Source organism: Camelus ferus, chromosome 11 (genome assembly GCF_009834535.1).
Source record: "Camelus ferus isolate YT-003-E chromosome 11, BCGSAC_Cfer_1.0, whole genome shotgun sequence".
In the NCBI taxonomy this organism is placed as follows: Eukaryota; Metazoa; Chordata; class Mammalia; order Artiodactyla; family Camelidae; genus Camelus; species Camelus ferus.
This window is the reverse complement of record NC_045706.1, coordinates 42031354-42058710: the sequence shown is the minus strand read 5'-3', so window position 1 is coordinate 42058710 and position 27357 is coordinate 42031354. Positions and strand designations below refer to the sequence as shown.

The 27357-nt window shown below is 38.8% G+C and overlaps 1 protein-coding gene across 11 annotated transcripts in view; it reads left to right on the top strand.

Moving 5' to 3' along the window:
• FAM13C (family with sequence similarity 13 member C) overlaps positions 1 to 27357 on the top strand; it is a 536869-nt gene that overhangs the window by 2784 nt on the left and 506728 nt on the right. For all 11 annotated transcript variants that reach the window (XM_032491443.1, XM_032491444.1, XM_032491445.1 and 8 more), the window contains 2 exons: positions 3708 to 3764; positions 7140 to 7341. In XM_032491443.1, the coding sequence (XP_032347334.1) occupies positions 3708 to 3764; positions 7140 to 7341 (259 nt within the window). The remainder of the gene's footprint in view (positions 1 to 3707; positions 3765 to 7139; positions 7342 to 27357) is intronic.

Sequence of the window (27357 nt, the reverse complement as noted above, 5' to 3'; positions counted from 1 at the left end):
TGAAATTCCACCTAGAGATGGTTTCTTTTGGATGAAGGACTCTGGTGGTGACCCTTATTAAATTGGAATTAAAAAGTCTGTGCCCCTGGGAAGTGGATTCAAGGTGTCATTAATACTTTAATATAAATTATGTTATCAGATAGTCTAACCTAACAGGGTTCTGCTTAGCCAGCTGGGGATCTTCTAAGAGTCAAAGGGCAGGGGAATTGGGAGGGACTCAAGGACGTATTTTATTCTTACTTTCTCCCACGCCTGGCCCTATCTGGACCAAGTCGGTTTCTTTTTCTACCCAAGTTCATCCAAGATCAGAATGGCCTTGGCCTTCCCTTTTGTATCTGCAGCACTCTTTCATCTGTTATTTTTCCATGGTCATTTCCTGTGGTGCCCTGCCTAACCTGCTATTTGAAATGATGCCTGGCCAGCAGTGAATTCTGCAACGACTTAATTATCATCCAGTGGTTCTCAAAAACCATCAATACCAACTGGAGAAGGGGACTGGGGCTTGTAAAAAATCCAGTTTCCTGAGTTTTATCCCAAAGTGGGAAACCAGAATGAGTGATTGTGTGGCAGTTAGCCTAGTGTTAGTCTGAGTTTTGTAAAGCTTTAGGTCAGTGTAAACGTTTTGGAAGCACACTAGTTATGTGGGAAGAAGAGCAATCTGGTTAAAAAAAACCCCACATGCCTGGGCCCCACCCTTGGAGAGTGGATCGAGTAGGGCTGGGGTGGGGATGAGGCTGGAACCTGCTGTTTTAATCAGCACTCCAGGTAGTGCTGACGCAAGAGGTTCCTGGTGTCACACTTTGAGAAGTCCCACAGGACTGCAGGCTGCACCTCTGCAACTTTGCCTTCAAAGAACATGGTACTGCAGGTGAATGGAAGTCCCCTTGCTGATTGCAAGGATAAAATACCCATATATTGTCTGGGCAACCACAAATTAGAACTCTGGGGCTTAGAGGGAAGTCATTTAATAGAGGTATCTTTCACAATTTTTTTTTTTTTTTACTGTGAACAACAGTAAGAAAAACATTTTCTATTGCAATCCAGCACACACATATATACATGAATTATTTAAACAAGTTTCATGAAATAACCCTCACTATATTGACATTTTCTATTCTCTTTCTCTAACAATAGTAACAACAACATGCTGTAGCTGCTGTCTAATCTCAATAGGTCACAATATACAGTTTGAAAAACATTGTACTTGAAGGTGTCCAGTTTTGAATATTTAAGACGAAGATCATTAAAAAGATTGGTCTTTAAATTCTTCCTACAACGTAGGAAGAAAAATCTCATGCCCAAGGCCAGTTGGGCACTTGATCTGAGTTGATTCTCTTTCAGGTATAGGGTTATCTAAATATGGGTTCCCACTGTGGAATCCAATTTTTTTTTTTTTATTGGGCCAATATTGTACATTTGCAGGGGGCTCTGGGCAAGGAATCAGTAGAGCAATCAGAAAGATACTAATTAAGTACAACTTGATGGTCTTCACTGAAGCAAATGAAAACTCAGTTCAACTAAAAGAGCTTGTATATGTGCACCATGGAAGCCACAGGGAGATCTATTGCATTGTTATATCTGCAAGCTAGGCATTGTGTTTTCTTGAGTGGTGTCTAGAGTTGTTCAGTAGTCCTTAAAATTGGATCAGCTAATTAGGTCTGGCCTCATACTTGAGAAAGCATCTGCAACTTCGTATGTTCTGGTGCCAAGTTTCCATTTTTAACTAATTATCCTTTGAGAAGAAAGATTAATAAATCAAATGAGGAGGAGAAAAAAAAGTTCTTGCCAAATTCCCAAACAATAGGTATTGTTGAGCTCTGAGGTGGAGCCTCTGTTTGAACTCTAGTTCTTTGGAAGCAGTAATTCTAGATTTCTGTTCTTCATTGATTTTTCTGCTTAGCTAGATTGCTTTTGTTGGGGGAACATCTTTATTCACATTACAATGATCTATGATCTATTAAAGTAAATGCCTCTAATGGAGGAGAACAAGGCAACATTTAGGAATTTAATTGTTGCTTTCTATGAGATGGACAAAGTGGATTATTAAGAGTCAAAAAGTGGGAAAGCAAGGATATATAGTTCATTTTGTCAAGGAGAGCATTTTTGTTAAGGCAATGGATTTTTTTTTTTCAACTGTCAGCAGGAGCAAAATATTTCAGCAGGTAGAGAGGGTTGGTGGCCTTTGTTTAATTCGTTACAAAACAATAATTTAAAGGGAAGTAAGGTAGTAAGGGGAGAGAACTGAAGCTGTCATCAGTTTGTTCTGTGGCTAAATTATACACCATTGCCAGGAAGCAATATTTAAAATTTTTAAAAGTGATTTCATATAGGATAAATACAATATTATGGTGATATCTATGTATGTAGATATTTATTTATTTACTGTGGTCCACTTATCACATTATGAATCTCTCAGAGCAGGATCCAGGTTCTTTTTCAACTTTCTATCCTTTAGTAGTCGTGCTATTCAAAGTGTGGGTTCACAGGTTGTAATATGTCTGAGACAAGAAAAGTACCGAAACAGGGACTATGCATTTAATAACTTTTATAGGGATTTGGCATTCCTGTGGCATTTTTACCAAATTATCTATCCACAGTGGATTGGAAATAGACAACCAAGTGGTCCATCCTGAATCCCAAGGGGTTTGAGAAGCACAGCTCCAGTGCCTACTGCAGTGCCTGGAAGGCAGTAAATGCTCAGTAAATGCTTGTTAAATTATATCAGGGACTAGACTTGCTGAGGGGCCAGAGTTAATGATTCAATTCAAGCATTTGTTGAGTGTCTTCTTTGGGTTAGCACTGTGGGCACTGTGGCACCGTATCTAGAAGAAGAAATTATGGTTATTTCTTTTCATGGAATTAACAACGAATTAAACACAGCTCAGAGGTACAAAGGAATTACTGGACAGTGCCAGGCAAAATTAGTTGGCTCCTGAAACCTCAGAATGAAGAGTAAACATGTATATATTTAGATTAAAGTGGGAACATGGCACGTGGGTGAACTTGGCTGGGAAAGTTCACAGAGCTTGTGAGACTTGAGCAGTGAAGGCTGAGTAGGAGTTGAAGATGGAAAAAGCATTCTAGGCTGGAGTGGTGTGGGGAATGGCTGAGAATGGGAACAGAAGCTCCCTCATACACTAGAGTGAGAGAATGGTCCTACTCCAGATTCCCTTAAGCAATGTGGAGCACTGGAGATTTTTCAGTATGGAAGAGCCAAGAATTTTTCACAAGGTTATTTGAGAAGATTTTGTGAAAAGGAAAGAGGTTGAGAAAGTCTGGTGGCCAATGGAGTAAACCAAATGGCAGCTGGTGTGATTTGGGACTGCCTAAGGCAGAGGTAATGCCAAGAGACATGTAGCAGAGTCTCTTTGGAGCCAACAGCAGTCCACCAATCTTGGTGTCCAATGTCCCCTCAAGCACTGTGAACACTTAGATCCTTGCTAAAATCTTGTTAGTTAGGTGATGCAGAGCAGTGGAGGAAAAAGGGCCATTACCTCTGGTTCTGAGCATTTAAGCTCAGATGATATGACAACATTGGTATCATTAACTGGTAGAATTTCAGGGAATCGTTGCTGGTTTAGGTGAAAGCAGTAAATATTGTTCTATTTTTTAAGTTTACTGGGCTGATCTTAAGATAATCCTAGACTGTTGCTGTTTCTACTGCAGCATACATTTGGATCTGATACAGTTTTATTCCCTCTCCCCAGGTGTGACGAAGACACAGTCTCTCTGCATGAAGATCAGACTGACTGCTCCAGTCTCAGGTATGACCCACCATTGCTTGCTTCTTATGAAGAACAGAAACCATCTGGGTCTGGTCTTAAGTCTCTTCATTGAATTCTAATAATTTATTCTCAGGTCTGATTTCTTGTAATAGATGATCAGCTCTTGAAGGAAGTTTGGTCTTGTCTACTTTTGGATACTCCCCAGGACAGTACATTTACATGGAGAGTGCTCAATAAATGCCTGTTGAATTAAACACTGATTAGCCCCTTTCAATGTTCCCATCGTAGATCCTAAGGAAGAGGTTCTAGCTTTATTCACCACCCATGTCTGGAGTGTGGTCTTGGTTATCAAGGGGTTCATGATACAATGGCAAAACCTTCCTGTCACCATTTCTTCCACATTTTATTCAGATATGCACTTTCAGATACTCTTTATTATTTAAGCAATGAAAGGAAGCTGATGTTTCCTTTCTCATCCTGTAGGTGGAGAAACTGAGACTCAGAGGGATGATAGCTCATCCAAGATAACATAGCCACTCTGAGAATGAAGTTGAGCTCAGGTCTGTCTGACACTAAAGTCCACTGTTGGATAACAAACGTTTGTTGAAGGCCTATTTTGGGTGCCAGAAACCAGTGGAGATCTGGGGTAGAGAAAGACAAACCAATCCTTGCTCCCAGAAGTTCAGTCCACTGGAGGAGACAGGCAAGAACACAGGTGATGACGCTGCTGTGCACTGAGTGCTGTTTCACTGGGATCAGGCAGAGGATTCACTTAGAAGACTTAGTGTAGTCTAGTGAGATTTCTGGGATGGATTCCTAAAGAAAATTACACATGGCACATGACTCTTTGGGGTGGGATATAAGGCCAAAACATCATGATGCTACAAAGGGAGCAACTTAGCCAATAGAGGATAGAGAAAATAATTCAAGTTGAAGGTACAGCAAGCAGTTCAGGATGGCAGGAACCCTGAGAGGTGAGGCTAGGAGTGGTAAGAAATAAAGTTCCAGAGATAAACAAAGACCTGATTCTGAAGGATTCATGTGCCCTGCTAAGGAGTTTATAATTTATCCTGGAGGTATTGGAAAGACTAAAAATAGCCCTCATGTTTTTTCTTTGCGAATAACCATTCACCTAAGGCCCTAAGTGAGAGTAATAATAGCCCCTACTTACTGGGTTGTGGCCTTGAGCCAACTTTCTGTGGTAGGCATTTCACAGAGACTATTACCTCTGCAAAGTAGAGACTCCAGGCATCTTATGGACAAGAGTCGCAGAGGTGAAGTGGTGTGGCTCAGGCTGTGTTATAACAAGTGGGAGGATCTTTTGGACTCCTGTTCTTTTCAGAATACCATGCTCATTCTCAGTTACAAGTGATTCCAATGAGCAGTGACAAATTACCTGTATTCTGTTTTGGGGATTCTGAGGAACCAGTTGGAAAATATATTTCTAAACATGACTTTTGTATTAGGTTTTATATTTGTGTAATGAGAGACAGATGCTTTTTGCTCCTCCCCCCCACCTTCCTTGCTTTTCAAGCCAAGGAAGTGAATGAGATGACATTGGTAAATTTGGGGCACCTTGAAAATATGATATAAAAATAAAATTCAGATATTATTTTAGGAATGAGTCTATCACAAGAGACATTTTATTTATTTATTTATACATTTTGTGCGGAGGGGAGGTAATTAAGTTTGTTTGTTTGTTTATTTGCTTATTTATTTACTTAACATGGAGGTACTGGGGATTGAGCCCAGGACCTCCTGCATGCTAGGCACACACTCTGCCACTGAGCCATACCTTCCCCCAAGAGTCATTTTAGATTTGAAAAATCACTTTGTTCCCCTTATTTTGAGTGTTCTGGAATTCTCCTTGAATGAGGAACGTTTGGGTTACTGTAAATGCAGCTGTTCTTTCTTTTGTTGCACACCCAGGAACATAGAGTACTTGGATGGGTAGTAATTGTTTCTAGTGAGAGAAATGCATTTCAAACAAATTAGTGTAGTTCTTTTTGTTTTGTTTTTCAGTTACTAACATGAATTATTTCACTTCTTGGGTTTTTCTTTACCAGATACTATCTGTTTTAAGGCTTAAATTTAACTCTTTCAGCATAACTTTATTTCCATGTTTTGCCCAATTGCATGCACTCTGGTCAGGCTCCAGACCTCCTGTCCTGATGTTTTCTTTGATCTTCCCTCAGGGACTACCTGGAGCTCATCCTCTTGCTATCAGCTTAGTGAATTTAATCTCTTTCATTCGTGAAAAGGCATCCTGAGTAGAGGGTAGAAATCCTTCCTTTGCTGGTCTTGTCTCTTGACTTTACATGTCCTTGAGCCATGAAGAATTGATTCTTAGCTGACCTGGCCAAAATCTCTTTTATGGATGCTTCTGGTCGGGGACCAGGAGGGAAAAACACCACCTGGGGGAAGTGTCCACTCCTGCAGAATTGTATGACCTGGTAATGAATGACTGCCAATAGGTTAAGGATGATGATACTGCTTAAACAAAGGGAATGCTCCCATTTGGTTATGTCCATGGTGCTTGCTGAATTCTTAGCAAAATAAGAAAATAAAATACATCTAGATTTAAGACAGACAAATGACTTCAAAGAAGAGTGTTATTATGTCATTATTTTTGAGAAAATTGAAATGCCAGGGTGATATTGTGTTGAATTTGATTGATGAGTAAAAATGAACACTGTCCTCCCAGCCCTAAGTGTATGGAGGTAATGCCGGCCTGTTCAGTCTTCTCCAGCAATTCTGCACCAATAGGACCCAGATGCCGGGATCTTCAGCTTTGCATTGAGTGTTGTTCTTATGGCTTGGTCAGGTAAAATTTGGCCCTTGTGTTATATTTTACTCAGGTAGTATATCCTATTAAAATAGAGCCCTGTTAAACTTTTAAATGCTTCTTAAGTTGTAAGGAGATGATTAAAGACTTTCCAGTGAGGAGGAAGCATTATACCTTGAACCAAGGACACAGGCATGAGAGGCTGGAGACCCACCTGACCACTCCAGGCCTGGGTGAATTAGCCCTTCTATTCGGCACTTAATCTCTGGGTTTTATAGTCAGTCTATAAAGTTGGGGTGACAATAACTAAGCCATCTATATCACATTACTCTTGTGAGAGAAAAACAAGATATATGTGAATCCATCTTGAAGTGAAAAATTAAAAGCAGATTATGATAGTATGGACGAAGCTACAACTACAAAAAGTATACATCCATTAGCAAAGACTGGAAGGGAATGGGCGTGATCTCGAGTGAAATTCAGTTCCTCTGAAACTAAGTCTACACTAACAAGTTGGGAGGTACCGTATATATAAATAGAGCAGCAACCAGTATCACCAGCCTCTCTTTCCCACAGCAGGTTATTATACTCTTTTTGGTGCTTTCTAAATTGGATCTTTCTTGTTCTAGAGATGAAGACCATAAAGAAAATTACCCCGACGCCGGGCCTCCGCTAGAGGAGCCCGCGCCGCTGTCCTGCGCGCCGCCGCAGCATGTAGAGCAGACCGCACTGCTGGACGGCCTGCTGCGACCCAGCATGGGCAACTTCAAGTCCCGGAAGCCCAAGTCCACCTTCAAGGCCGAGAATGGGAGAAGCCACAGAGAAAGCCAGGTAGACCTCCTCAGCCCTTTGCCAAGACGGGTGCTTCTCAGGCGAGGGCACAGTTGCGGGTGATGGTCTGAGCACTTTATTTTGCGAGAGGCGATTAATGTGACTTGCGCACCAGCGGCCTGGGACGCTTGCTTGCACCGTGCGTTAATAGTGGAGCGCTCTGGACAGGCTGACAATTTAGCGCTCTTCCAAACTGATATTCTTAAATACTGAAGTCTGACATTGATTTAGAGGAGCTGCTGCATCATTTTGGGGGAGAGTGAAGGAAGACCTCCAGTTACCTTCATGTATCTAAGGCAGGTAGCTCTTTCCCCAAACCTAGAGATTCTTTTTCGCAAATCAAAAGTCCCAAGTTTCTCCAGAGCCATTCTTAGGCTGTGATTTAGCGGCTTCGGAAAAACACTCAAGCTTGTATGTGCCTGTTTGTATGTGTGTGTAGTATCTGGTTCTTTGAGGTCAATAAGTACTTAAATGTATGAAAGAAGCATCTTTTCAAATTGATTCAAGTACTGCATTATATACACACATGCACGTATTTACTTATTTTACTTTTCTAGTTGTAGAGGGATGTACTAAAGAATGTGATTTTAAAAAATCTTAAAAGCCCCTCAAATAATTTATGGTGCTTTTAAAAGAGATTAAATGAATATATCCCATTTTAATCTTGAGGTTGATGGTCCCAAAATTAAGATTATACTTCTAGTGCACCTAAAGCAGTTTTGGGGACGTAGGTGCTTCATTAATGTGACCTTTGCTTTTTTTTTTTTTTAACACTCTAACTGTTAAATAATGTGGGAGGCTCTAAGCGTAATAGGTTAATTATGTAATAAATTTAAGTCCAGTCCTATTCAGTAAAGGGGCACCAGGTGGTCTTCCTTCCTGTTAGAACAGCTTTAGCTGGGCAGTTTACCTGACCTTATAACTTTCTTATTTGCCTTGTGACTTTCATTTCATTTCTTTTTTGGCACGGTGACCTCTTATTGAGTCAGTTAATTCTGTAGGGAGATGAAATGCCCTCTGCATTCATGAAGCTGTGTTGTGATTATTTGAAACTGAGTTGAGTTGCAGAGAGAGGTTAAGTGTGAAATACCATTTAAGTTATGATAAACTTGAGACCTTGCCTGTTGCTGAATGTACCCAGCACTTGTTTGATTAGGAGTGTGGTGCTGGGGAGGACACAGGTACCCAAAGGGCTGCCTGCACAGTCTGGCTGGTTCCGGGAGGCTCTGACCTTGAATCTCCCACTAAGTGTCACCTGTGACATTGTGGGCTTTGGGTGACCAGCCATCTCTCCTGGAATGCCCTCTTTCTTGTCATCCTGTAGTCTGGCCTCATAGAAATTGCACAGTTATCACTTGTAATAAGGTGCTAATGGGGCATGTAATTCCCAACATGTTGCTCATGCACAGAAAGATTTCAGGAGAGAGATATGCTTGTATAGTCTTTGCTGGTAGTACATCATCGGAACCCTGGACTGCAGGCAAAACTTCCAGTTCATTCTTAACATCTCTATGTACACAATGAGCTATTTTTTTCCCCTCTAATGACTAAGAGAACTTTGATAATATTATTTTAGGTCTTCCATATTTTGGAGAAAATTGAAACAGATATCATTCTTCCCATTTTCTTTAAGGAGATATAATTAACATTGGTTGAGTACTGACCAAGAACTGAGCATCTATAAATAATATTATTAATAAAATCCACTAACACTTATTTAAGCATTTATTGTGTTCTAGGCATGTAGCCATATTTATGACAATTATCTTTTTGTACTAGTGGAAAAACTAAGGATCAGAGAGATTACCTAACCACTTTAGTAAGATTTGGAAGAACTTGAGTAGAATGTCTTTTCCATAAATCATAGTGTTTCTAACAAAAGGTACCCAGAACTTCCAACTATGTGTCTAGTGATTTATTTACCCCCTTATATCACTCATACCTTAATTGTTATATAAAACCTATTATTTCACCCTGGAATTTTTTTCCTTTGGTGATATATTGTGTTGCTAAGCAGTAATTATTATTTAGAAAGGATTACTTTGAGGGAGTTTTACAAGTGTGATTTTCTTCTCTGCCTTAAAGCTTTGTGATGTTGGTCACATCAGTTAGGCACACTTTGTTGAGTGAATGCTAGGTCTACTAGAATTTAAGTTCTTTGAGGTCAGTGAATCAGTCTTTGTTGTCTGTCTTTGGATCTCTGGCACTCAGTCACTCAGTATTATTCACTGAATGACTCAAAATTGGTAAGAGATATATATATATATATACATACACACCTAAATATGTATATATTTATTATATATATTGTGCATAACTTTTTTGTAAAATGGCATATTAGGTCTTCCATATTTTTCTGTAAAGTGGAAGCATAATATCTTTTCAATTATAAAAAGTCTCATTTTAAAAGAGGATATAATCATGACTCTTATACAGATACAAAGTAAAGATGTGTCAAAGATTTTATTTAAATTGTGAATTAATGACAGAACCAATAAGATATTACAGTCAATACAAAAAAGAATGCAAAATACCACACATTTACAGTCTGCCAAGGAATGCTGAAGTAAATTTAGAAGTGCACACAAAATTGGCCATACTTGCAGTATCCATAGCGTGATAATCAACTACTTTGCTGTGGACACAATTTGCATTTCTGTGGAGAGAAGTTATTTGCATTGTCATCAGTTTCTGCAAGTTAACTTCTATTTCTACATAGACGAACAAAAAGCAGAGATTATTCAGATAGGTGAGCTAGCCAGGACATCCACTAAATTTCAAAGTCTTTTATAATTGTTCCTCACAGTCTCGACCTCCCTCCCTTCTTCTTCCTTGTGATCATGATAATCTCAAAGAAAGATTAACTTTGATCGCAAGATAAGACTACTCTCCTTAGGTTTGGCCTTATTATTTACCTAGACAGGCATGGCAAGAGTGTTAATTTACCATCTAGTTCTTCTTACATATGCTTTGCAAAATCTAGAGCCGTATAGTTTTGAATAATTACAGAATGAACTTCTCTTTGGAAGCTTTCATAAGGAATCTCAGATTAGACTTCTAATGCCCCTGTTGTTTGCAATCCCAAGGCAAGGGAACCAAATTGAAGAAATTCTCTCCACCTTTTTTCACCTGCAGTACTTATGCATTTAGGTGAATTCCTCTTTTCTTAAGGTCCCCAAAATAACTTTAGATTCCTGGCCTCCAAGGAAGTGATGGTCCTTACCACCTATAAGGTTGGACCCTCTAAACTAGATAGCAGGCTAGTTATCCTAGGAGTCCTTTGTAGGCATTGACTCTGTAATTAAAGCCACGTTAGTTCCTTGAAATCAGCCTGTTCTACCTGATCCAAGATCAGTATGACATTTCAGGCAAGATGTTAGTTATGTAATAGAGTTATCCAATTTTGTCTTGGTAAAACAGAAGATGTTATTATTGAATATATGAAATAATTCTATTGCCATTGAAAGTAAGGACATTTGGTATGAGTTTCTGGATTCTAGGGTTTAGTGAGATTCAGGTATAATTTAAAAATATTTCATTTAAGTTTATATAACAGAATGGTTATATATGTTATATATATAATATATATAACAGAATGGCCGATGGATCAGAAGATGACTATCATTTGGAAAAGTTCCTACTCATAGTTCTTAAGAAGAGAGGGGGGCATACTATGTCATGCAGTGCCACAAGGGGAAGCACCAAGGTTGGTCAGGAGGAAGATGGAGCATGGGCAGAAGGCATTATTGTGGCTTTTATTGGAAGGAAAAGCAAGGCAGAGTAAGCAGGCTTAGAATTGGCTAGTTTGAATAGTTTCCGTGAACTCTGATGTATAGGGGTTCTCTCTAGTGGTCTGGTACCTGGCCCTGGGATGATTAGGGCAAAGGATGATTGCTTCTTGGAGTGTATGAATCAGGTAGAGGAGGTGGTTCAGCGTATGGGTTCTGGATTTGTTAGTTTGCATATGAATGGCACATTTCTATTTCCAGGGCAAGTCATTTATCTTGTTTGCTATAAAAATCTACTAAATAGTACGGGTAACAAATAGTTGAAGTAGAAAGAGAAAGGACTTTCTTATGGGGCCAGAAGACAGACTATATTAAAACAACAATATTCCAATCAGATAACCACTGTAAAATTTCCCTTATCAGTCCATTCAGTTCTGTGTAGTTAAACCTTGTTCCACTTGATCTTGGGTTAGCAATAGCAAGAAGTTGTCTGCTTCTGGACTAAAGTTCTGCAAGTCCTGACCCAGCCCACTGGTGTTATCAGACACCTATACCCAAGAGTCTGTTCTTTGGAATGTCAGTTATTTAAAGTATCTGGGCCTTTACCATGAGACTCTTGAGAATATTCTTCTTAGTTGATGACAGAGACCCTGACCTGAAGCTGATAGTAGAACCTTAAGGCAAGTGTCTGAAGAAAACAAACATCTATAGATCACAGAAACTGACAGTTATTTTCATTGATTTACTACTAATAATTTTCAAATGTGAAAAGTCTGATGAAAGTTCATAAGAAAAATGATTCATAATGTGACATGAAAACAAGATAGTGAAACCATTCCCATCAAGTTAGAATGTCTCAGGGGATAATAAAATAAGCCTATCTTTAAAGAAGTCAGAGAATTTACTTCTGGTTTTACAAAAATGGAGTAATATAATTTTTATAGATGAAAAAACTTTAAAGTATAGCATAATAGTCCTAAAAGAAGATGCCAAGAGTATCAAGTAAGACATTCGTTAAGTCTGGTGTAGGTCCTGGACATCTGCATTATTATTAAACTCCGCAGACAAGTCTGTTGTGTGTCCTGATTGAAAACCACTGGCCTGGATGATGCCAGATTCAAATGAAAGAAGTAAGGCCATGGACAAGTCTAGTTTTTAAATAATAACCACAGTTATCACTGATTACTCTATAGCGTTGTTGTCTAATATTATCAGGCAAAGTTCCATAGGACTGGAACAAATATACCAGAATTTGATAGAACTATATATTTCATAAGAGTTTGGATCAAAGGGTAAATGACCCACTAACTAGGTTTACCATGCACTGTGGTAGAGAGAGTAGTTCTGTTCATAAAGCTGGATTTATTTGGGGATCTTGAGCTTATGCTACAAATCCTGCTTGACACTGGTTGCTGTCATCAGAACACAGTTCTAGCTGGTCTGTTATGAAATCATCATTCCCCAAAAGTACCTGTGAAGAACCTACAGGCACAGCTTTATGAACTTAGAAGGAACCCTCTTTGAAGCTGAAGGGCACCATTATAAGAGTTTAGCTATTGCCATTTCTGGGTTCTCTCATCACAGAGTGGATCTTCAGTCTGATCCTAACCAGGTTGGGAATGGGGGTGTGGGCAAAGGAGAAGGGGTCCGATAGGAACCATTGAAAGTTTGGATCTTTCTTACCTTTCTGATCAGCCCCAAAGTCAGAATCAAAAAGTCTACTTATGAAGGATCAGACTCAATATTACAACAACTTTTCTTTAATTTTGGTTTTGGCCACCTCTCTGAGGGTAGAGTACAGAATCTGAGGTTTTATGTGTATGTCCGAATGTGATTCCAGTTTTTCACCAACAATGAATGATTTAAAAGAGGTGTATTTGCTGATCCAATAAAAGTCTGGGAATCAGGAAGGCAATGCAAGAATGTTCTCAAAGAAATTGATATTTAATATCTATATATAATAAAGATAATAAAATAAATAATATAATAAAAGTCACTTATGACAAACCCACAGCCAATGTAATACTAAATGGTGAAAAGCTAAAAGCCTTCCGACTGAATTCTGGAACATGACAAGGATGCCCACCCTCACTACTTCTGTTCAACATAGTATTGAAAGTCCTAGCCACAGCAATCAAACAATAAAAAGAAATAAAAAGTATCCAAGTCAGAAGGAAAGAGGTAAAATTGTCATTATATGAAGATGACATAATACTCTATGTAAAAACCCTAAAGACTTCACACAAAAACTATTAGAATTGAGAAGTGAATTCAAAAAGGTAGCAGGATAGAAGATTAATATACAGAAATCAGTTGCATTTCCTTATACTAACAATGAAATATCAGAAAAAGTAAAAAAAAATACTGTTTATAAAGTCACTTTATATAAATATATATATATATATTTATATAAATATATAAATAAAACAAAATACCTAGGAATAAACCTAAACAAAACAGTGAAAGATTTATATACTGAGAGCTATAAAATGTTGATAAAGGAAATCAAACATGATTAAAGGAAATGGAAAGATATCCTATGTTCTTGAATTGCAAGAATTAATATTGTTAAAAATGGCCATACTACCCAAAGCAATCTACAGATTTAACATGATCCCTGTTAAATTACCCAGGATGTTTTCCACAGGAGTAGAACAAATAATCCTAAAGTTTATGTGGAACCACAAAAGACCAAGAAGTGGCAAAGCAATCCTGAAGAAAAAGAACAAAGATGGAGGGATAACCCTCCCAGACTTCAGACAATGCCCCAAAGCTATAGTAATCAAAACAGCGTGGTATTGGCACATAAACAGACATACAGATCAATGGAACAGAACAGAGCCCAGAAATAAACCCAAATACCTACAGTCAATTTATCTTTGATAAAGGAGGCAAAAATATACAACAGAGAAAAGACAGTCTCTTCAGCAAGTGGTGTTGGGAAGGCTGGACAGCTATGTGTAAAACAATGAAATTAGAATGCTCCCTCGTACCATACACAAAAATAAGCTCAAAATGGCTTAAAGATTAAAATATAAGGCATGACACCATTAAACTCCTAGAAGAGAACATAGGCAAAATATTCTCTGATATAAATCGTAGCACAATTTTCTTAGATAAGTCTCCCAAGGCAAAAGAAATAGAAGCAAAAATAAACAAATGGGACCTAATCAAACTTAGAAGCTTTTACAGAGCAAAGGAAACCATAAAAAAAAAATGAAAAGACAACCTACAGACTGGGAGAAAATATTTGCAAACAGTGTGACTGACAGGGACTTAATTTCCAAAATATACCAACAGCTCATACAACTCAATATCAAAAAACAAACAACCCAATCAGAAATGGGCAGAAGACCTAAATAGACATTTCTCCAAAGAAGACATACAGATGGCCAATGGACATGTGAAGAGATGCTCAACATTACTAATTATTAGAGAAATGCAAATCAAAATACAATGAGGTGTCACCTCACACCAGTCAGAATGGCCATCATTAAAAAGTTCACAAATGATGAATGTTGGAGAGGCTGTGGAGTAAAGGGAACCCTCCTACACTGTTGGTGGGAATGTAAACTCATGCAGCCACTATGAAAAACAATATGGAGGTTCTTTGAAAAACTAAAAATAGACTCACCATATGATCCAGCAATCCCTGTGCATAACCGGAAAAGATGAAAACTCTAATTCGAAAAGATACACGCACCTCAATGTTCAAAGCAGCACTATTTATAATAACCAAGACATGGAAGCACCCTAAATGTCCATCCACAGATGAATGGATAAAAAAGATGTGGTGTATGTATGTATGTGTGCATATATATATATATATATATAATGGAATGTTACTCAGCCATAAAAAGAAGGAAATAATGCCATTTGCAGCAACATGGATAGAACTAAAGATTATCATATTAAATGAAGTAAGTCAGACAGAAGACGAATAACTTATGGTATTGCTTGTATGTGGAATCTAAAACAATGATACAAATGAACTTATTGACAAAACAGAAATAGACACACAGACATAGGAAACAAACTTACGGTTACCAAAGGGGAAGTGGAGGAGGGGTAAATTAGGAGTATGGGATTAACAGATACATACTACCGTATAATATAGATAAACAACAAAAACATTTATTGTGTAGCACAGGGAACTATATCCATTATTCTGTAATAACCTATAATGGAAAAGAATAAAAAAAAATACATGTAACCGAATCACTTTGCTGTACTCCTGAAAAATAACACAGTATTGTTAATCAACTATATTTCAAGAAAAAAGAAAAGTTAAGATATTTAGAGGAAGGAGAATGTTCATTTCACGAGGGTCAGTTTTAATTTTCCTTTTTGCTTGTGTATTCCTTTCTTCCTTAGGCAGAGGGCTTTGTTAAAAAAAAAGTGGCTTGGATAAGGACCATTTAATGACCTGTCTCCTGAAAGGTCAAGTTTTATTGATGCTAATATTAGAGTTTATTGATATAATGAACTTGAAGTTAAAACAAGACTTTAGTTTGTGCTAAGCAGAAACTCCTCATCAAAGTATATTCCAGTTAACAGTTTGCTATCCTGTGGAATGTCTTATTAAATAGCAAACACTCTTTCCAAGGAGGAGAACTGACTGAAGGCAATAGATCATATATGTTGTAATAATTTATGAAAAATTACACAAAATATGGGGAGTGAGTGAAATGGGTGAAGGTGGTCAAAAGATACAAACTTCCAGATGTAGGATAGATAAGTCCTGGGAATATAATGTACAACATGATGACTGTAGTTAATAATACTGTATTGCATATTCGAAAGTTGTAGATCTGAAAAGTTCTCAAGAGCAAAAAATTGTGTTAACTGTGGTGATGGATGTTAACTAGACTAATTTTGGTGATCATTTTGCAATATATACATATGTCAATTCATTATGTTATGATGTCATACCAGTTTTATCTCAGTGAGAAATATGTATGCCTTATCCCATGATTAACAACAAGCTCTGGAGGTTTCATCTCTCCCCTATAGAATATTTAGGTAATTTTTCACCTTGGAAAACTTTGGGATTGACTGTGAGACCATCTCTGTTATTTACTTTCTGTTTTTTGAGTGTGACCACCAGTCTTAATCAGTTTTTCCTGTTTTTGGTACAATTTCTACCATTTTCTAGAACTATTTGTCTCACGTCAATTTTTTATATTCACACTTTCCTGATTACATGGTGAAAAATTTAGAAACCTACTATTTAATTAAAAAATCCCTATTTATTGATATTACTGATTAAAATGAACTTGGTTTGAAAAAAGGCAATAGATTTTTATATGTTGTAATACTTTGTGAAAAATTAGAAGTGATTCTATATTGCTATAGTATTAATCCTTAACAACCTGATCTGGGGATGATTAGATTTGACTAACAGAACTAGCTTCATGTTTTGGACCTCACAAGTGTCCAGAGGACGTTTAGAGTTAGCATTGGTGGATCGAGTCTTACCATCTTCACTTCCTACCAGGTAGGCATCAGGCTATGCACCATCCTTCTGTCCTCCCCCTCTGGTGGTACTTTAGCAGAAGACAAAAGGTAGGAGGCTATAGAGAGAGTTCTTCTGCACTGAGCTGTGTACTATGATCGTGCTGCTAATCCACTTCCTTGGGGAGACCAGCTGTTCGGTCTGGTGTACATCAGCATTAGGTTTCTTCCACTTGGCTCTTGTAAATGTGTTAAGAGCCTGGAAAGGGATCCAGGACTGATTGTGAAAATTGCATTTTTATCTTTCTGCAGAAATGAAAACCCCCTAACCTCTCTTCAGGCAAAATAACTTAACTGTGGAGTATTTACTACATTTCTGTTTTTGGAGAGTACAGCTCTTATTCTTCCTGCGTTAGACTCTGAATTAAGAGAAAGACAAAGTTAATTCTGGGTCATTTTTTTTTACCCAAAAAGGAACTAAGATTCTGTTTCCAATTATAGTTCTACCTTATGTACATTGTTCTTAATATATTACTGAACCACCATGCTAGTGCACATGGTAAAAGCAAGAAAACTGGTACAGCTGATTGACTTTGAAACTGAGAGCCCTGGAAAGCTAAAATGAACTTCAAATAGAATTTCACTTGCTTTTCCCTGAAAGGAAGACTTTTAAGTTCTGAATATGCCTTTGAGGGATTTCTTTTTGCAGTGTGTCGAAAGCCTGAATTCATTGTGATTCTAACAATTGGTCTTAGATAATTGTTTTGACACATTCGTTTTTGTTGCTTTATTTCTCTCATGTGATTTTGCAGCTCCAGTGTAGAGGTTTTACTTCAGTTCCTGTTTAGGTGTGGATGTGGGGGAAGACTTGTTACTGGTCAGGACAAAAGGTGATCCTCTAGATTTTTGTTCCAAGTTCCCCATCACTTCTCTGAGAGTAAAATGTTTGAGATTCAGGGGGATACAGTTCTGAGAAATTCAAGGTCCTTGAAAGTGAGGCCATCTGAGTCAGTGTTCGGATTTACTTGTTTCTCATGGTGTATCAGATTCTGATCCTCCTCTTTGAAATAACAGCCAGCCTGTTCTCAGTGATGAAGTTGATTCAGAAAGATATTTTTAGGAAGGAACCTGGAATGTCTGTAATATAACTTTATTACTTTTTTTCAAGTGAACAAATATATTTAGCTTAATACTGACATGAAGGAAACTTAAAATTAAGTGATGTGCCTTGTTTGCCTGGGCATTGAATCTTAAAAGTTAAAAAAAAAGTCATCACTCAAGGCAGTGTGTGTTCAAATAACTGGTTTGAGACAAGCTTATGAGCAATGGGATACTTAAAACGTTGTCTTTGTAGTGCTCAAGGCCACATTATTTAACTGATACTCTGCTTCTGATGGATACAGAAGAATTCCCTTAAAAACATGAACAAGACAGTGTTGATGGTATTGGTTCACCTGAGTGTAGCAGTGGAGGATGGCACGGACTGATCTCTACTCACATGCTGCCTATAATGTTTAGCAGAGATGCAGGTGGCTCCCATATAGGATGGCTCTTAAATTTGTTGTTTTTCTTCTTCCTCTGCATCCTTTGTGATAAATAAATTCTTATTTAAAGAATCTCTGATTTTGTTCTACATAGTTCCCAAGGTGGTTTCTCATATCATATATATAGCCCTACACATTCAGCCAATAATCAAGACCCACCAACATATAGAAAGAGGAGTAACATGTCCATGGGACACCATTGTCCCTTTTGGCACCTGCTGTCCCTCCATGGGGTTCCAAGACTTACTCCCTCTACTATGGAGAATTTTCCTCTAATAACAACCAGAGGTAAATAATTGAATGGCAGTGTAGTGAGGTGGAAAGTATGATCTGTAGTTCCTGGTGGATATGGATTCAGATTCCTTCTCAGCCACTTACTTTCTGTGTGACTTTAAGCTTTGACTTACTAGCTCATTGTGTTAGTTTTCCATCTATAAAGCAGAGATAATAATTTGCATTTACTTTTAGAGTTTGTTGAGAATTGAAAGTGATAATGATATAACCTAACTGTTCAGCAAATTTCATGGGGCTAAAAAGAGTATATAGAATGTTTTATAGACTCATCTGGCTGAATAACACTAAAATTTCAATAACTGCATGTCTCCTGAGTTAGGCTCAGCTGGGCTCTGCTGCATCAACAAGTAATCCAAAACCTTAGTAGTTAAAACCAACAAAAGTGTGTTTCTTGTACCTGCTATATATCCGTCATTGGTCACCAGGAAGAATTTGTTCATGGCGGTCAATTAAGGACTCAAACTAACAAAATAGTGACAGTTTTGGATGTGTGGTTTTGAGTCAGAGAGAAAATAGAGCTCTGGAGGATTCTGAAACAATAATTAAAAGATTTAAGCCTGAAGCCGCACAATATTTCCATTCTCTACTAATGGACCAGAGCTGGTCATGTGTTTCCCCTATAACCACACCTGTATAACACAGGGGCAAGGAACTCTAATCCTACAATGCGTGCCCAGGGGGAGAATGAAATACTGGCCAGCAGCACTAATGACTTCCACATCTCTCAAGCTAGTATATAACCTAAAGCAAGAAGTTAACTGGTCTTTTGCCTCTTCCGGTCCTTCAAAATACTGATGTATCAATGTTCTTAATGTCAAGGACTAGAAGAAGAAAAAGAACATTAATTAGTCTAACTCACCAAAGGAGCTACATGGCATTATACTGTTGGTCTGAACAGAAATTGGAGTTTTATATAAACATCCCTTCTGTTAAACACCTGCTTCATTATGATCAGGAAAAAAGAAGTAGGTTTAGTTATTGACTTTGTCTCCATAGCCAAATGAAACTTCAGAGTTTGTCAGTTTTATTTTATTTGGAAATAATTGTGGTCTTCTTCTTGACAGAAGATTGTAGTGACTTTGGCTTATGTCAGCTAAACTTGTGGGGCTGTGATTAAGAGGCATTTTAAAATTTGACCCCAAAATAATCCTTCCTATAGAAAGTAGATTTGACAATTGGGATATTGTCAGCTGTGGGAGCTGTGATTGCATACACACGGATATGCAAATTCACATCCTCATGTACTTGGTGATATTTATCCAAGAGCAGGGTGTTCTTTAGGCAAAGAAAACAGCTTAGCGAGGAGTTAGACAGCCTGTTTTGGAGCTTGGAAGTGAAGCTGTTTGGAAAGTCTGGAGAGCAGAAACATAATGAACTGACATTTTGGGTAACTAAGAATTGCCAATCTAAACTTTATCAAACATGGTTAAATATCACTTTGAGACTGAGACGTAACATATCAACCTCAAGCCTGCAGTTTTAGGCTCCATATTTTGCAAGAGATGTAGTTGCCAGATAAAATATGGAATTCCTGGTTAAATTTGAATTTCAGAGAAACAATGAATAATTTTCTAGGATAAGTATGTCCCACGTAGATATTGCTTTCAACAGGAATTTGTTTTGTGCAAGCAAATATCTATATGGAACATACTTACACTACAAAATTGTTCATTGTTTACCTGAAATTCAAATTTAACTGGACATTGAGTTTTTATTAACTAAATATGGTGACTGTATCAAGAATGAATGGCCTGCACATTTAACCTCACTCCTCTTCCAAAGTACGAGTAACTAGTTGCACCCATTTAGCCAGAGAATATCAGGAACTAACTTTTTTTTAAGTTTGATCCCTTTAGGATAGTTAAAATAGGTACAGGAAGGGAAGTTAGCAGCCTGTCCAGATCTCGAGGCTTATTGCAGTATTTATTTCACATCGTTATTGTCCAAACAGTTTGAAACATTCTGGAAAAAGCAGCCCACTTTCTTGGGATGACAAAGCCTTAAAAACTGGGTAAAAGTGGGAAAGGCTTGAAAATCTGCCCTCAAAGTCTGCAGACGATCCCACTGGATGCCCCTTGCTATGAGCAGTGACTGTCATCAAGTTAATAGAAATGCTGACTTTAATCAGCCTGTTTCTGTGTTAAAATGATCGAAAACAACATAATTGATGTCAGACACTGAATGATAGCGGTGTTTTGAGCACGAATTGTACTGAGGATAAACAGCCAGACAGGATGCTGCTTTGAAAATTGCTGCTCTAGGCTGAGGCTAGTGCCACGTGCAAGAATGGCTTTCCTGTCTTAAGCATTCTTTCATTATGTAGTTGATTGACTTCTGGCATAGTATCTGGTGGTCTATGAGTCATGATGGTGCTTTGATTTCCCACTCAGCAAAGCCCTGCTTGGTTTTGCTCTGAATCTTTTTTTTCTTTTTTTAAACAGCTGAACTTTCTGCAACTTTAACTACTGCTTAATAAGTTGTAGCCACAATTAGGGGATTTCTTACAGGAACAAAGATGTTCAGCTCTGCTTCTTTTGTTCCTTAACACACTGAACTACAATATTATGATTGCTTGGCTTGGTGATGTTGCCATGTGCCAGATAAATTTTCTATAGAAAAGGTCATCCCAATGTTAGATTTTCAGAGTTTTCAGCTATAACTAGCATGAAATAACCAACAGGATACTGTCAAAGTTTAAAGCTCTCTTAATTAGTCTGCCAGTGTGGTGGGAGCAAACAGTTGGCTTTTAGTGTGTTTTAACCCAGAAAACACCGACTGTACTGAAGGTATGACCTACCAGCTTTAAAGCCACCAGGAAAAGATCGCTGAATGTTGTGCTGATGGATCCACAGAACAGCATTGTTCCCTCCCACCTCTTCCCTGTGTCCCTCCCTGTTGCCTACTGTCTTCTCAGTCGTATTAAAACTGACATTTGATTTAGAAACCAAGAGAGCCTGGTCCAGATATTGTGAACTCTGAAAGACAAGTGAACTGAATAAAAGACTGAATTAGTTCAGCTCTAAATAAAAAAACAGACATATACTAATGATTTAAGCCTCCTTTTACAATTTTATTTTATTTTATTTTTTCCTTGTTACTTATAAAGATTTGACAAGTGTGATCTTTTCTACCAGATGTGAAACATCAAGATGGAAACAGAGAAAAAAACCAAAACGTCACACCCTGTTAAAACTCTATCTCACTTTCACCTTATGCTAAAAAACAGGATGGGAACTCGGTGACTGGTTCTTAATGTGACAGAGTTGGAGAACCAGGGTCTGGATGTTCGAGCTATCCCTGGGCTGTCTACAGGGAAGGAACCTGCTGAGCTCTGCTGTGGCTGATGCAGTCTTGAGTCTCCAGGGTTTAGAGGCAAGTGAGGGGCCCCAGGAGATAAAAGGTGGGCTTGAGGTAGGCATCAGATGAGAGGGCAGCAGGGAACTCACACTGGAAAAGAAACAGGGATCTAATCTCTGGCAGTGATATAATTTGAATTCACAAAACAGTGAAAGTCTTTGTAGATAATGATTTTAGGAGATATTACTGCAGAAAATGCAGTAGCTGCAACTGTATTTGAACATTGTTTTCCTGTAATTGAAAATTTCATTATTTGATTAAAATTTCTGAAATGACACTTCTAAAATTTATTACAGTGTGATTGCAATGCTGTAACTGTGAGTACATTTTGTCATTGACTAGGGTACTTTTGAAGTTTGTTTGTTTTGGCTTCCTCTTACTTGTGAGCTAATTGCTTAAAGTGATTTATCTCAGAGCCTTTTAATATTGTATTCTTTCGAAGGAGGTTTTTCAACTGCAAACAAGACTAAAGAGCATGTCTTTAATACGCGTACAGATTATCTTCGTCTCCTTCTATCAAAATGGATGATTTTAATGTCACCATTTTTAGCTTTAGTGATTTGAGGACCTACATTCTATTTCAAAGATAGCCTGCTCTATGCAGACTGACCTGGCCTCTTCTTTTACTTCCCAGACTGTCCGTTTCAATAATAATCCCTTCCTGGGCAAAACCATCTATCAATTTTGCTTGATTTGCCAAAGCAGACTCAGTAACCCAGTGTTTCATCGGTGATGCTGGACTGAGTGTGCCAGAGGGGGCATCTGTTTCCCCTCTTGTAGCTTGAGGAATGTAATGAATTGGGTAGTGTCTCCCCAAAATTCATGTCCACTTGGAACCCTAGAATGTGACCTTATGTGGAAATATGGTCATTGCAGATGTATTTAATGTAACAGTACAGATGAGATCATCTGGCTGTAGGGTGGGCTCTGAAGCCAATGACTGGTGTCTTTATAAGAAGAGGGGAGGACTTCGAGGGACCCAGGGAAGAGGCCTCGGAAAGATGGAGGCAGAGATTGGAGTTACGCTGCCACACACCAAAGAATTCCAGGAGCCTCCTAGACCTAGAAAAGGCTCGGAAGGATTCTTCTCTTGAGCCTCTGGAGAAAACGTGCTCTGCTTACTCCTTGATTTTGGACTTCTGGCCTCCACAGATGTGAGAGAATAAATCTCTGCTGTTTTAAGCCACCAAGTTATGATAACTTTTACAGCAGCCATAGGAAAGAAACACCAGGGGCTTCCTGAAGTTAGACTGTGCATAGGCTGGCTCCCCCGTGCTCCTGGGGAACTGGCCAGGGCTGGATAGGATTCCAGTCCAGGAGGATGTGAGCCACTAAGCAGACGGGCAGGGCAGAGATGTGCGTATAGGACTGGGATCCGGTCACTGCAGTGGGGCACAGAGTGGGATTTGGGGACAGGAACAAGGCAGACACTCAGTGAAACTTCAGGGTGGCCGTTGCAGCAAGACACACCTGTTGCTGCGTTACCCACGCTGACTTTGCTTTCCTTTGACCGAGGACAGATTCAGTCCCACGTCTTGTTGGAGTCAAACCTAACACGGGCCAAGGGTCAGATGGGCTCTTCTAGGGGTGGAGTCAGAGGGGCAGGCTCATTCATCACTGAGACAGTGGGATAACCAGAAGTTTCTGGATGTATACTCGGGTGTTCACTGTTGGCATGGTTCTTTAGCACCGTGTCCGTTCCATGTGTTTTTAGAAGTGGATAGTACATGAATCGAAGGCTTTCATCTTCAAGCCCAGATATCACTTCTGGGTGTCCTTTACTTGCCAATATTACTGCAGTAGGAAGCCCTGGCTCAGACCTTGTAGGTCACATCTGGACAGCTGGAATCATTATGAAAATATTATTTCTGTGGTAATGATCATGCACAGCCTTGTCTTTTTAACTTATTGAGGAAAAATTGGCAAATATAATTGTATACATTTGAAGTGTACAACCTGATAATTTATATATATACTGCCTTGTAGAATGATTACCAAGATCAAGAGAATTAATAGATCCATCATCTCACATAGTTAAAACTGGTTTTGTGTGTGTTACCATGCCCTGGGTGAGAGCGCTGCCTCTTGTCATTCTGTTTATACTTGGACTCCAGTGAGGTCCCTCAAGTTACCCAGATGTGAAATGATGGGTAATAATACCCTGCTGTAAGGTTGTTCAAGGATTACATGACATAAGCCTTGTAAAGTACTTCCTCTAATGCTTAGTACATAGTAAAAGCTCAATAAATATTAGCATGTTTGCTGTTAGTAGGATTATTATATCCTCATATATTGTCACGATAGTGGGAATGAAAAGTTCGTCTCCTTTTAGAAAGAGACTGATTGTTCTGTGACCGTGGTTACCAGTAGCCATCAGAACCTTTTTTCACTTGTTTAAGCTGATCAATAACAGCAATCATTCCTGCTTCTGTAATCTAGCCCATCAGTGACAGCAGCCCTCAACCCTGTTAACACACCCAGTTATAAAGCCAGATGGTCAGCAACAGCTTAATTCCAGCCAGTGCACTGCTGCAAATCAGCCAGTCAACCCCATCCTCACTCCAGCTTGGCTTCTGTACCTAAAGATCCACTAATGCCTCAACAGTCCAGCCTCTGGAAGTCTCCCAGCCCCTCAGCTCCGTGAATCTCCAAACCCTGTATACGATCAGGTCTCTCTGCTTTGCTCAGTGAGGTCTGTGAAAGTGCAACTCTCCCCTGCTTTATCAAGCTTTAATTTAGCTTTTGTTCAGTTATTGAGTGGGGATCTCTTCCTTCCATAGTGGAGATCTGTATAAAGTGCTAAGGGACTGCAAAGATGAGGTCACATGGAAGAGTTCACATGAGGGGTGATTTTTGATCCAAGTTGTGCAGTAGGTATTAAGTAGAGAAAAACTGCAGGAGGAGGGAGTTCTAGTTTGAGGGAAAGCACCATGAGTGAAGACATGATTGATGATGGTGGCAGTTCAAGAGCTGCTACCTATTTGTCATCCCTGGACTGTGGGGCGTGCAGAGGGTGGGGTGATAGAAACTAAGACTGGAACGGTCTTTAGGGGCTGGATTGTATGGGGCTTGGAGTCTGTCCTAAGGAGTTTTCCTGTGCTGGTGCCTCTCAAACATTTTTCTAACGTTGTAAGTCCTAACCACAGAGGAGACTGAACTTTTACCATAAGAGGGTGTTTCTTTGAAATCCCCTGTAGGGGATATTTGTTATTCTATTTTGGCTGCCCAGCATCTGAACTCTGTTCTTGTGCTTGGAGAATTTCCCACAGGAGGGAAAAAAGCAGAATCTTTTTTTCCACTATAGAAGCCAAAATGCCAGTATTTGCTTTTCCAGCCTCCATTTCAGCTAGGACACGGGCAGAACCTGGGGTGGGAGCAGATGCAGCGGGAGAGGAGACCTGGGCTGTGTGCGGTGGTCATGGTGGTGGTGCCCGTGGCTAGTGGGTGGGTTGGGTGAGCGTTGCACACCACAGGACTGACTCCTCTTCATAATCCAAAGATTCCCATATTCTCAGCATTTTAGTCCTGTTGAAATCAGGGTGCTCCTGACAACCAATGTTGTAACAGAGTTTGATATGCAGCATTATCTACTTTTTTCCTTAAAAACTAAAATAATAACATGGTGGTCTTAGGGTCAGTGGCATTGGAGATGCAGCATGCTCAGTGATGGCAGAAGTGTCCATGCTGGACCAGTTCTGAGCAGTTTTGGCCTTGTAGCTCCATGTCTGCTTCTCCAGACCTTTGGGTTACTTTGTAAGCTTCCCAGTAGATTCATTCTTGGCTTAAATTAGAGTTTGTTTCCATTGTTTGAAGTGAAGAATCCTGACTGGTACATGCATGTCATCTTAAAAGTCTTAAGGATCCTGCAGTTTATTAACATATTTGTTTTAATGGAAACAGGGCTTCCCCCCCTCCAAATCTTCACTTAAATTTGATGTCCCAAGAAACTATACCATGTTAATAACTCATCATTCAACAAATATTTATTGAGAACCTCTGTGTGATATTATGGAAAATTAGCTCATAATGGAGCTTTTATTCCAACATATATCTTGTGGGTTTGCATCCCCCTGGCACAGCACCTAAAGCCTGCCATTCCTAACCCTGGGGACTTGACCTGGGTTAAGAAGCACAGTGCAGGCAATGGAGAGCTAGCAGATACTTTAACCTAAGGAAGCGAGGTGACCTGATTTGTAGAATGGCTTCTTATGGGCTTCCTTCAGTTATTCTTATCACCATTCACTGGGTGGAATCTTGTCTCCAAGGCTTCCTGTGTCTTGAAGCTCTATGTAAACCCATTTGGAGCAAGAAGCTATGACTTTTGGGTTTAAGATGCCAGATATCTGTTGAGCTCCAAATGCTTTTGAGTTCAAATGTTCTGGGTGTTAAGCTCTTTCTTCATTCCGGGTAACTGCTGGGTTTCTAAATGACAAGCTTCTTCAGCGTAAGTGATGCTACAATAAGAATTTGGGTCTAATAGAATCTTCTTAGACTTTTCCCAGTTCTACATAAAAACATTTTTCATGAGTTACTGTTACTTGGAGTATTCAGTTTAGTCCACTGTGTCATCCAATCTTACTGTGTGGAAAGAAACATTCTTTTAAAATAGAGACCACCCCCCTTTGAAGCAAAAACTTTACATATTCTACTTGTAGCTGAGAGTCTGTTAAAAGACTTGGAGATAAATAGTCCTAATCACTGTTCATTGGGAAATTAGACAGAGACACTGCTTGTGTGGCCTTTGATAAGACAAGTCTTGATTTCTAGAGTTGATCCTGGTTTGTACTAATATTGCGAAGAAGCTAGTATTTTTCACCTTTGTGGGATCCCCTACGGTCTTGTATCCGGGGTATTACCAAGGGAAGCTAGCATCAAAGATTTGGTGTCTTTTGACTACTGTTAAAATGGACAAGAAGCCATAATGCAGGTAAATGTTAGGTCTTCACAAGATACCACTATTTTTGATACATCTATTCTCTTTAGATATCTTAGGATAGTATTCTGGTCAGGATTTATATTCTTACTGCTGTTGATTTTAAATTTGAGTGAATGTAGTACATATTATTTCATTTCACTTCAGTTTATTTTAATTCCAGTTATAAAATGCTTTTGAAAATAAATTTCTGTGAAATTAAAAGCCATTCAAGCATTTTTGGTTTCAGAGATAACATTACTTCTCTTTCTCCTTCCACTGCCTTGTACAACATCCTTCAAAAAAAAAAAAAAAAAAAGCCAAAAACAAAACCTTGTGTTTTAAAGATGGGAGAGATCTGATGCTTCCACAAATCTTTAAAAGGAGAATGTTGGAAATGTTAGCTATCTTGATTGTGGCGATGGTTTCATTGGTGTATAGGTATATACATCTATCAAAATTCATCAAATTGTACATCTGAAATATATGTAGTTTACTGTACAGGAGTCATGCCATAATAAAGGTGTTAAATTTTTTTTTTAAAAAAGAAGAATGTTGGAATGACACGATTCTCCTTTATGTTAACTGTTCCACATTTTGTAAGAACAGTTAGATTTCCCAAAAGTCCACAATGACTGGTTCAATAGGATGAGAGACACATGTCCCTTGTTAATACAGGGACATGCTTAGAGCCCAGTGTTGAGAGTTGTGAAACAGCCTTGTCTAA